This window comes from Pungitius pungitius, chromosome 4 (assembly GCF_949316345.1).
Source record: "Pungitius pungitius chromosome 4, fPunPun2.1, whole genome shotgun sequence".
In the NCBI taxonomy this organism is placed as follows: domain Eukaryota; kingdom Metazoa; phylum Chordata; class Actinopteri; order Perciformes; family Gasterosteidae; genus Pungitius; species Pungitius pungitius.
In genome coordinates, this window is record NC_084903.1 from 11,880,048 (window position 1) to 11,892,747 (window position 12,700).

Here is a 12,700-nt window from a genome sequence, read left to right on the forward strand (position 1 = left end):
GTGGATTATTGAACCGGCGCCGCAGCAGCCTGAGCCAGCCACTCGGCTGTAGTCTGCGCTCCGTCCCCTCTCGCGGACTGATGGGAACGAGATCTGATAAAGAGGACTCGGGGTGAGACTGAAGGCTCTGGTTGCAAGTCAGAGACCAAGGTCAGCACTTTACATTAACTGGACAACACAGTCCAGGCTCCTCTTCCTCGTCTGCTTCTTCTTTGCCTTCTTCTGAGGTGTTGAACGTGTTATCATTGTATTCCCCCCTGGAGAGGCGAAGTGGAGCTATGTTCTGTAAGTGCTGGCTTTCTAACCGAGGGATCCAGGGTAGAGAGAGAGGGCTGAAACAGCAGTTATCCTCCTATCGGACACCACTCTTTTCTGCCTGTTCTAGCAAACCCAACCTCACATTGTGCACACGCTTATTAGAGGCTTAGTTAGCATGCGTTAAGAGAACAGTAAGGCGCTGTCCTTTATGGGTCGTCCTCAGGGTCAGGACAGTTTTGAATTGGACTGCTCTCCACATCTGAACACTAACTGGTGAGTAGCAATGCTACTGGCACTATACTATAAGTACGACTATGAGTAGGATAAGGAGGATTGTGTATGTACCTTTATATTTCAACCTTCTATTCAGAATGTCTGTTCATTTCAATTATGGTCATACAGTTTTCTGGGGGTTAAACTACTGGTTTTGGCCAGTGATGGAAGAAGTGGAAACATCCTTTTCCTGCAGTGAAGTCAAAATATGACATCATTAAAAATATAGGTCATTATTATTAACTAAATAAATGCAAAGTATCAAAGTACTCCTGTTTCTTGTAACCACCTCTCTTTGTTCCTGGATTATTGCTGCATTACCATTGTACTGTATGGGTACTTCAATATTTTACCTATGCATCATATACCTCATAAACCGATCACATTTAGTATAAAAACAAATATTCCCCCTGAAATGTGTAGAAGTATGACAAGTATTTAATTATTGACGTAAAATTGAGTATATTTGTTTTAATCAAGCATAGATCTTTTTTTTAGCATTGCAAAACATTCTCCTTTTTAATGTAATATCTTAACACTTATATTTCATTATTATTTCATTAGAAAAGTATTGTATCATCTTTTCTCACTGCAGACACTTTGGATCCACTGTTTTCCAGTGAGTGGCTGTTTCAGATTTCAATAGCATGCAAATCACAGTTTTCCCATGCAGTGAGATGGATCACGGTACAACAGAGCGAACGTCCACATGAAAATGGCCGTGGGTGGTGTTTGGAACCAGAGATCTATGGCGTGCTGGTGTCATCTCCACAGGGTTTGAGTGGTTCGCGTGTGCCACATCCTGGGACATGGTAACGAGAAGCGAAGGAGAGTGTGGATGGTTGAGAAAGAGCAACGCAGGGTGAAACTCGCCGGATGCATTACCTGCATGTTAGCCTGTGGCGGTAGGCTAGTCTGTTTAATCCGTGAGATGACTTCTTGAGTTCATGCTTTTGCAGAAAACATTTTTCACTTGCCCCCCTCCCCCTACACACTTCCTCTATTAGCTGATAGAAAGCATTCGCACTATGGTATACTGTAGTCATCAGTCACTTCAGCTCTTAGGTCATAGCCAAGTCTTCACTTCCATTCCATATTTTCATTTCACTGTTGATAGAATATCAACAACAGCTTTCTTACAAAGATCAGAATGTATCTGCTATGCAATTATCTATTGGAACAAAACGCGACAGTCACAAAACCCCTTTTCTCTCACTTTCACTCGATCACTTCCTCATCTTTCTTTTTTTTTTTACTGTAATTGCTCCTTCGCCCTCCTCATCCCTCTGTCCTCTGCTCGCAGTGCATGCTGTGCATTGCCTGACTGACTGCACAGTGTAAGGAGCAGAGAGGACGTCCGGTACGGGCAAATGCTGTGACGGAAGTGCTCCGCTGAGGAACGCATATATTAGGAGTGAGCAGAGGGAGGAGGAGGAGGAGGAGGAGGGAATGTGAGCGAAAAGAATTTGATTACACGGGTTACGGCTAATGCTTTGTACCTGTGGTTACTTTGTGCTCGGGGGCCTCTTACATGTGTTTGGTGAGGTTGGCTCCCATTAGTAACACCCATCACAAGCCCAACGCTCCCGCAGTCAGGGCAAGCCGTCAGTGATTACGTGTATTTTTAGCCCCACCTCAGCCGCCCCGACACAGGAGGAGCGGGAAAGGGAATGTTTTGAATGAATCAAAGCCACCGTGCAAATGCTGAAGACGCCAGCAACAGCAGCACCAGCGGCTGAGAGGCTGCACTCACACACTCACACACTCAGGCAGCACTGAGAGGAGCAGAGCAGAGCACAGCAAATCACAGACCTGCAGCAAACCATGTTGGGCCAACCAGGACAGGCAACCTTACACGTCCCTTACAAGCGGCAGCCAGTGTATCGTGCGACTCACAGGTGTGTATCCCGGCCCATCTCCCAACACGTATGTGGGATCGTATTGCTACGTAGCGACTCGGGAGGTGTGTCTGCCGAGGCTGTCCAGCAGCCGCAGGAGACGGAGTGCTTGGAACTGCATGCTGTTAAGTGTTTGCAGGCGGGAGACTTCACATGCATGCTGAACAGTGTCTATCTATCGCTCGCTTTAGCGGCGGAGAAAGCAGCGGGCTGTTTAGCCTTTTGGATTGCCTTTGGGGAGCACATATATCAATGTGTACTGATGGTGCAGTCTCTCCAGGAACTAGAAGACAGAGAGGGAGAAAGGGAGAGAGATGCTCTCCGCAGTGACTCATGATCACAGGTCACTGACCGCTGTGTCGATGTCAGCTGCGCTGGGATCTCTCAGGCTGATTGCGATGCTCTTCTGAATGCAGAGTTAATGTGGGATGCCTCTATCGTTCAGACTGTATTTGAGGTTTGATTCGGTCCTCCTCACCTCTAAGTGAGCCACAGAGCCACACTTTTCAAAGGAATGTACTTGTTTGCAGGGGTTAGTTTCTCAATCCATAGCACATCTGCTCTTAGGTCCCAGCCCACCCAGGGACACCCACAGAGTATCTACAGACGTACAATGTCACATCGGCTGCATTTTTTACTTTTCCATGCTCTGGTGGCTCATTTTGCTCTCCTGCTGTATTTGTATTTTTTATCGTTGAGCTCTCCAGTCAAAGGGTTTCCCTTATCAGCATCAGAGTGAATTGAACACGTATGCAGCTGTACATGTAGTTTTTGAAATCTATTTGAGCTGTTTAAGTGATGATTCTGTCTACTTTAAAGAGCCGTAAGATGGTGGCGATGCCATAGATCCACGTACGAGGTATCAAGCTCATTATCATCCTGTCTCGATATCAGCCGCAGTGATAAGGTTACTTGGCCTATTTGTCATTCCTGCATTTGCTCCCTCATCAGTCAACCCTCCTGCTGGGCTCCCAACTACAGAGGCAGCGGGCTGTAAACACCAGACTGCCAAATTTCACCCACAGCATGACACGCAGATAATAGAAGTCGACAGATTGGGTCAGCATCAAATCAATCTCATTTTCAATGCAGGATACATCGCTTTATTTATAACCCAGCTCATTTTAAACTAACATCGATGAGCTTCTTGTGGCTTTTCCAGTCTTGAGTAGTGGTCTGTTTTCGATTTATTAAGTAATCGTTGTCTTCAGCTTGGCCTGGTTTTCCTCAGGGCTTTGGATAACATCTGTCTTTTTATTTTTGTTCACCCAGTCTGTTCCAGTAATGTAGAGTACAGGCCAGTCCCACCCAGCTTCTCATTCATCCTTTTGGCCACGGAAACACGGCGCTGCATTTGCATGCTTAGCTGGCGTAGAGGTCATATTTGTGTTAAGTGCGGCTTTGAACAGCTGGTCCTCTTCAGCCTGACAAATGACACACCTGAAATTGTTGCAGGGGTTAGAATACCCATGGATAGAGGGGAAGGGAGGTGGGGGGGGGACGGGTCAGGATGAGGGAAAGGAGGGGACCTCTCATAAACCGCACACATTCTGCACATTTCCAGGGAGACTTGATGCGTCTAAGAATAGACTTAATGAGGGTACCTAACAGAAAGCTGAGGTATTTGAAAAGGGAGTATGTCCTATAACGACGTGGCCATTATTCCTTCTCTGTGAGTGGGATAGAGTTCTGGGAAAACCTCAATCACCAGATGTGGCCTACCTTTGTCTACTGAACGCTTGGCTTAATAAGCCTTGCAAGTATCTACAAGCACTCCACACACTCCCAGAACACAAGATCTAAAAATAGCCTCTAAATGCTGTTAGCTTCTCCCAGCCAAGTGGAACTTAATTAATTTAATCCAATTTAATTTCCTTGATAAAAGAATAATGTGATACACACTTAAGCCATCAAGAGGGTAGTGGGGAAAAAAGTACATAGTATTAAATGTGTTTCTGTGTTTTCTATGAGACTGTGTACAATTGGCGGCGCGGTGGTGTGGTGGTTATCACTGTCACCTCACACCAAGAAGGACCACCCAGTGGCCCTTCTGCGTGGAGTTTGCATGTTCTCCCTGGGTATTGTGTGTGTGTGTGTGTGTGTGTGTGTGTCTGTCTGTCTGTCAGCCCTACGACTGACTGGTGATCAGTCCAGGGTTTACCCTTTCTCTTCCTGATGTTAGCTGGGATTGACTCCAGCGACCCTCTGAGGATAAGCGGTATACAAGAGAACTGATTTTACCATTATTTGGTGCAAGCATTTAATGTGTTGGTCAGGTATTCAATGCTACTTCTGTATTGAGAAAATAGTGCTCTTGTGATCTCAGTAGGGGAAAAGAAAAGAATGAATAGACAATTTAGAGGGAACAGAGAGAAAGGGAGAGAAACCTACAGAGCTTTAATAGCTTTGTGTATAGCATGTGTATGCACAACAGATGGGAATACATGTAGAATATAACAATGGCAGGTAAAAAATTGTTGGCAGTTGGCATCCTAATAGATGTGTGTTTGGTACCTGCTTGTTGTTCATTGCCATTGAGCTGTGTGTCGCTGTAACTCCCCAGTGTGGGGGGGGGGGGGTCTGTAATAAGAACTGCGGGATAAATAAGTCCCTCCAAGCATAGAGCTAGTCCGGACACAGTTAGCTCAGAGCAGAGAATGGATATCACACACACACACACACACACACACACACACACACACACACACACACACACCTGCACACACAAAGAGCTGACTCATTCGGCATTTCCTGCAAAGTGGGATGTTGAGTGGAGGAGAAGTTATTTTCTAATCTTGATGAGAAGTCAGAGGTGTCGTGGTTTTCTACACACACTGGAACAAGCACTGCTCTGAAGGCCGATCCGCTGCAGCAAAATGTGTGGCGCTTTACACGCCCGGGCGCCCTCAGGGCCAAAATACTCTGCAGCAGATTTTTAAGGGGACTAATGAAATTGGTCCCTTTCAGTAGCCTAACTTCTGTATTTTTGCCCAAATTTGATGACTTAGTCGTTCAGCACGATACAAAACACCAAAGCGTAAGGTCATGTAATCGAGAACACTAGATTAGTCTTGTCTCTTAGTGTGCTTTGGTGAGCTTTTTTCAGCTTTTTGATATTTGAGACATACCTGCATGGTCAAAGCTTCACAATGTTAAAATATATCTTTTTCACTTCACAGTTGTGTGTGTGTGTGTGTGTGTGTGTGTGCAGCAGATAAGTGTTTGCAGGTAGAAGAAAGGTATTTAAAGTTTGATATAATAATGCCTGCGACATGATTGAGGAAGGGGTTTAGCCGTGTTTCACAGCATGATGGTCGGCTGAATCTGAGAGCATCCAGTTGCTGTTTATCTGCTCCTCTGCTTTTGGACAAAAACACTGGCAAGTGACACAGCTTTCATGAAATGACATTAGAAAACAGGGATTACCCTGGTTCAGATAATGCTACGGACACAATATCATTCATCTATGCCTCTCCTTTTTGGTTTCTCTACATTATGAAGAGCATATGCTGAAAGTGGCAAAGGATGAACACTGTATCTGAACATACTTCCAGGCCTTGGGTTGCACGTCTCGTATTTATAATTACCTTAAATTGTTATACAATATTAACCTGACATTATATTTAAAGACGAAATGGATGAGAACAGTTGTGCTTCAGTTTATTGGGCCTAATTAAGCTGGCAGCTCTTAAAGAGGTGTTTTCACAAGAGCGTGTTAATGATGTGCAAAATTGCAAATATTGAACCACCCAGAACAACAGAATAGATTGTTGTGTTGTGTTCATCTGTGTGTTGGCCCTCATTAGACATTGAGACACCTCTCTGCCTCTATTTAGTCATCATTTTTTGTAATGTTTGATTTATTTTTGATTTCGCAGGATTTATAGGGTTTAGAGATTCAAACAGATAATCTGAGCATGAACACGCAATATGTGTATGTCTGTCTGTGAGTTTGTGTGTGAGTGTGTGTGTGCCTGTCGGTGTGTGCTCAAGGGAATGTGTACGTAGTATGACAGATTGCCTAACTTTGGCTGAACCAGACAGAGTCTTGTTGCGGCTCATTCGTTCATTTGGTGCCGATAAACCTCCCGGAGCAGTCAGCTCTTCTGCAGGTGGGTCGTCTTTGTTTCTCGGTACAATTGCACGTTGCATCTATTTAGGATTGATAGGACAAATGTTAGACTCTGGCTGCTTAGTCCGCTGAAAATTATGGCAGCTGTTCTGCTGCACAATGCTTAAATGGAGTGAGTGCCTTTATATTCATTTTATATTTTGTAAAAGCACTTTGGACTAGTGACTAGAAGGAATATTGTCTTTTCTAACTAGCTTTTGTGCATTTTATTGGTGTGAGTAATTCATTGTGTAGTGTTCAAAACACATCTTTGTTGTAGAATTAAGACAAGCTGGTTCACCATAAATTATCTTAAAACTCTTAACAGCTGCACAAGTAGGCACATCTCAGTCTGCAGTATGAACAGATGCACCTTGAAGGAAGAGGGCTGTGCAGTGATCCACCATCTCTATGCAGAATCACAAGGAGGATGCTGTGATCCGTGTTTTTTGCATGAATCACTGCATCAAATGATGAATGCAGTAGCATCTCCCAGAATCCTCACCCATCTCCTGGCTCCTGTTTCCTGCCCTCTAAGGATTTTGCATTTAATCGGATAGAACGGACAGAAAAGTCTGCTCTATCAATGTGCACCAGTGCATGTATATATGTGTTGGAATATGAAATAATTTGACCTCTGCTGTATGATGGTGAGTGGAGGTCAAATGATTGGTCGTGGGTAGGTATAGGGACATCTACAGGGATGAGGAACGGTTAGGATTGCTGGGTTGGTGAACACATCTTGCCACTTTGCTGTAAATGCTAAAGTTATTTTAAACGAGTTGCATTACTTTGGAATGGCTACATTCTATTACATTAAAATTGGTGTAAAAATAGCATCCTCATAAAACACTATCTTTTTCGATATTAATTCATTTACTTTTGTGTCGTATTTCCTTTTTTTCCGATTGAACTTGAAGATGAAATAGTGTTCTTCATTCAATGTACTTTTGTATAATTGTATAAATTGTAATGGCAACATCAGAGCACCATAAAACCTGGCAGTCAATGCTTGTTCTTTGGTTTTCCAGCGAGACCCGTTGTGTTACTGTGCTCTGCTGCTCTTGAATGCTGTGGTGCGTTTGGTGTTTGGTTGAAATCGGATGAAACTATGGAGTGGGTATGTGGGGTCTTGGATCTTTGCGCTGCCTCGTTTCGGTTGATACGGTACCCAGCTAGCGGATAAGGACAATGAGGTTGAGTGGTAGGGGGGAGGAACCAAAGTCTCTATTTCTTTGTTGAACCTCAAGCTCTCGATTGGTCCTCATTTTTATTCTGCTAACAGTGCACTGATCATTTTGCTAGTTAAGCCTCCTGCGCATGGGTGGAGCTCCCTGAAGGGCTTCTAAAGTAAGATGGTCAAATTCAATCAATTACTACTTAAATATCTCTCTTTGGTATGGTAATAAACATTTCTCCCTACTAGAATGCTCTTCTTAAGTTCTATTAGAAATGAAACCGTTTTTTAGATTTTCCTTTTAGATAATTGGTGATAATGTTTCCAATTCTCTGATAGTATTTTACATCCTACATTAGGACTTGGTGTGGCAGTGTGGAGGAATGTCTCTATCAAGGCTTGCAGCACACACTGCAGCGCAGCATCTTTCCTGATTAGAGTTGCTGATATCAAATCCTGCCATAGATTTTCCGCTTTAACATCCCCCTGCTCTTCACATGCGCAGACTTTGTATTTAGCTGCTAAGATACTGCAGGCAATACTCAAGCAGATGTTCCTGCTCCTTAGCTGCAGCACACATGTGCAGGATGTTTTAGAAACAAGTTTGATCTACTTTGTGGTTTAGATGTGATACTTGATATTCTGATAAGGCAGTTTAGACCTCATTACACTAGCAAACGAAGCCTTGAGCTTCACAGCATTTGAATGACCGATCATATCACACATCCCAATTTCATGTTGGTAATGTTCCATCGTAGGGAGCTAGGATGTCTTCCTGGCTGCCTGCCCATTATTCCATCACGCCAGCAACAGAAGAGCTGTGTCAGCGTGGGAAATGCAAGGCAAGAAATAATCTAGGGCTAAGACAGATGTAATGACATGCATTTGAAGACATTTATTCCAGTTAGAAGTCGTTGCTGGTCATCCGCCAGTTTCCTTTCCTGTTTCATTCCATTCATGCTGCCACAGTGTGTGTTTCTATTTGCAAGACTGTCAGCCGAAACCCCCTTTATCAGCACTGACTACCTTTACCCGACCTGGAACATTTGCTTGGATCCAGAACGAAATCTGTTTTCCCTGTATTGCCTGCCAGGTAGATGCTTGTCTACTGCACAGGTCAGATAGTAGAGCAGTAGAGCTCTAATTCCAACAGTGCACACATTGGTAGGATCTTCATTTATTTGGGAAATGTGACGCTCCATGCACTACGCCTCGGGATAATCTATGAAATGAACAACATCAACAGCTGTTATTAAGATCTACCGGTCAAATGACAACAGTCCCACCAGAATTCGTCATTTTGGAAGTTCCTTTAAATGCATTTACCACTTGGCAACAGTTTCATCACATTTCTTTCCCCAAAAATGTCTCAGGAGTTTGTGCTACTTCTTCTGGTTGCTCCTCTCTAATTCCAAAGGAATGGCTCACTGTCAAATCCAATTTGCGACCTCATGTTTTAAGTAAATGGGGCGCGTCAGATACTGTATCACTCCTTGTGAGAGTGAGTTGGAGTAATGACTTAAAAGCACAAATATGCTTAGTTCAGCTCGGCATATTGTTTGTAAAAGTGCTACCACAGTAAAGAAGCTTTTGAACTGACACAACGCGTGCTTTAGGCGAGATGAGTAAACCTTAAACCTTCATCAGTTTCTGCTTAATGCACCATTCAAACTTGAACTTGGACTTTTGGATGATTTCAATCCTGTTTTTATCTTCGTACAATAAAAAGTAAATAAAAACAAATAATGCTGTGACGAAGTGTAAGTACGGCAGTGTGGAGCGTGATGTTGTGTTTTCTCACGTACCCTCGATGACCTACCTTGACTGGATCTTGCATGGTCAAATTCCTCACTGTCAGTCAGTTACGTACGTATCTCTTTTATAGCAAACCCGCGGAGACGGGGAGGTCAACCACAACAATGGTCCTTCTCTTTAACCTGCGGTTCATGTCGTCAGATTGGCTCAGACCTTTGTTTATAAAGCTTGACTCAGTGATGCGAAGGCGTGTTTTGAATGTTTGTGTGTCCATCAGTGAATTGAAGGGCCTTTGAGCTTCCGCTATCGATGTGCTGATCACAGTCGGGGAGAGACCGCAGCGTGAGACGAAAAGAGACTCCTCGACTAAATGTAATCATCTTCAGAGATGTCTAAGGGAAGGTTTGATTCGTGCCCTGATGTCAGCTTGGGACCCTGTCTAACTAGACATCTCACGATAGTGTGCGAGTCGAGGCTACAGGTGAACTTCATAGTATCCACTGATGCATCACTTATCTCTTTTGCACTCTCAGGTATGTGATGCTTTCAGACCAACCAAGCTGCTTAGATGTGTAGAGGTAGACATGGCAAGATACTGTATTCATGTGTAGCATTTCATTAGATTAATTCTAGATGCAGCGCTGAAATAGAGAACAGTGTCCTACTGCAGTTTACTGAGTATTTTTAGGTTACTTTTCTCAAATTGTCAGGTGTGTAGACCTCCATGATGGGTTAAAACAGGTTCTCAAGCAGTGCCTTCTACCAGATTTATGATGTTAGTCTCCCGCTTTCATGTGTGCTTCCTGTCTGCTAAAAATGAATCCAACACAATATTATATACACATCTTGTATTCTATAAGTTAATAAAACAATGAGGCTGTTTTAGGATTACTAAAATTCCAAGATGTGGGACAGTATCAAGCTGTGATCCACACACACACATTCCCACCCTTCAGATTATGACAGTCCTTGTTTGCACGGATGAAAAAATGTGATGATGATGACTCCTGGTGCCCCTTTGTCATCATTATTCAGGGAGTAGGACACCGGGGAAATCTGTGGTTCTAAATATTGACCTGAAACTGCAGGGGCCCTCATCGATTTATACTCCGGAGGAATGCTCGCACCAAAGAACTTTCTAACTTTTTTCTTTGTCGCAGCGTATCCTTGTAGCTATTGATTACTGAGATAAGTGCTTTGAAAGTAACTTTACTGCCATGGTTGGACGCTTTATAAAACCACAAATCATTGATAAACTTCTTTAAATCCCCCTTTTATCAGTCAGCCAAATGTGTGCCAATGAAGCACGGAGAGCTCTTTCCTTCCATCCTAATTCTGTACTATTGGTCAAACACAGAATTTTCCTTCATTCACTGCAATGCAATTTATGTTTTATCTGCTTATGTTTAAGAACACCATGGCTGAAGTGCCATTGTGACTTGTATGAAATGTGTTGTGTCACCGTGTGTGTGTTGAATGTTAATGAAGTGACAGCTCTTTCAATTTCTGCCAAAGTCTCCATGACAGGGCTTCAGACACGTTGCACCTGATTCTGCTCTCCATCGGGGCTACTTGAGTCTGCCTTTGCCCCTCTTTGCCCCTCTTTGCCCAGTGCTGCTTTAAGTGGTTTGCTGGATGGCTACAGACTGCAAGCAGAGCTTTTGTCCAGGTTTTCCTGTTTCTCTTCCTGCTGTACATGCGTCGGAAGAGAGGCTTATTAGTAAGGCTGTAATCACTGTGTTGTACTTTCAACTCAGCAAAAGACTTTATGCAGTTGTATTCAGCAAAGATGACGACGATGATGGTGATAGAATTGAACGAGTGCATCGAGAGAGGGACTTAGTGTGAAATGTGTTTGGTTGGTTTCCTTCATTTCCATGCTGGGTGACAGTGGAGTCCACCAATGACTCTGTGGAGAGACCGCCTACATAATCCCTCCACCCAAAGTCAGCCGAGCGAGGTTGCTGCAGGGCTCTGCTAAGAAACTCATAAAGGTCAGTCAACGTGTTCAAATCTTGCTGCAGAATGCTTATCTCTTTAATAGCTCCCTGTGTCTGGGTACTGAGCACAAACCACTGTTACTAAGCTTAATTCATTCTGCCTTGCCGGGGCTGGGATGCTACACGGTGTTACTGACGGCCCATGAGATCTCTCTCCCACGCTGTAGTGTCCGGTCACACATGGGTGGGGTGTTGTACACACATCATTACATAGTTCAGTGTTGGTTCGTGGCACCTCATTTAACATCTCATGTGCCGCAGTCTGTCTCATTCTTTGGAATACGCATATAGTCTCAGTATCAACAGCTTGCGGATATAAATGATACATCGGTTAACGCTAATTAATCGGTAATTAAGTCAGCAGCCAAACTAAAATAATTGATTTCCGTTGCATGTTCTCCGGGGATTAGAAGAATTGTGCAATTATTTATGTTTTAGTTGACCTGTGGCTGCAATGTGAGGCCAACTGCAGGCTAGTGTGTGACATTTATTTCCCCATACGTCTTAAATGTACACGTTCAAAGGGTTATTTTAATTACATGTTAATGGAAACTTGCTCCATTCATCTTCAAAGCCACTCATCCTTCATAAAGGGGTGCGTGTGGCGGGGGAGTCAATCCCAGCTAACATCGGGTTAGAGACGGGGCACAACCTGGACTCGATCGCAGGATGACACAGAGACAAACAACCATTCACTCTCACATCCACGCACCTACGGGCAATTTAGAGTCACCAATTAACCGAATCCCCAGAGCATTGGGACTGTGGGAGGAAGCCGGAGTATCCGGAGAGAAGCCACGCAGACACGGGGAGAACATGCAGACTCCACACAGGAAGGCCACTGAGTCAAACCAGACCCGTCTTGCTGTGAGGCAACAGTTCCTAATGGAAACTTGTATTTTATAAAATGAAATCCTAATTTAAGTTAAACTGGGTGACTGCATTCAGGTAATTTATTTCAACATTAGAAAGAATTTTATCAATCGCAACTAATAATTTAATAATTTCCTTTGAATATTAAATATAGTTATTATTATGAACTGAAATTAAAAAGTATTCTTAAACATATTCGCACAAAAGCCTTTGCGTATTTTTGTGGCGACAGTAATCATATATATCATTTGTTTATATATATATATATATTGTTAATCCTCCTACTTCTTGAGGTTCCAGACGACGCATTGATGCTGCAATGCTTATTACTGCATGAGGGAGGCAAGAGGCTCTT

At 43.5% G+C, this 12,700-nt stretch overlaps 1 protein-coding gene across 10 annotated transcripts in view; it reads left to right on the top strand.

Moving 5' to 3' along the window:
* Window positions 1-12,700, top strand: part of plekha7b (pleckstrin homology domain containing, family A member 7b) — a 55,692-nt gene that overhangs the window by 8,573 nt on the left and 34,419 nt on the right. Inside the window, exon 1 of one of the 10 annotated variants that reach the window (XM_037450260.2) lies at window positions 2,210-2,429. The exons of 8 other annotated variants lie outside the window; for them this stretch is intronic. In XM_037450260.2, the coding sequence (XP_037306157.2) occupies window positions 2,356-2,429 (74 nt within the window). In that variant the 5' untranslated portion in view covers window positions 2,210-2,355. Of the gene's footprint in view, window positions 1-2,209; window positions 2,430-11,343; window positions 11,467-12,700 lie in introns of those variants that run through there. One more of the 10 variants, XM_037450287.2, reaches the window with a different exon arrangement.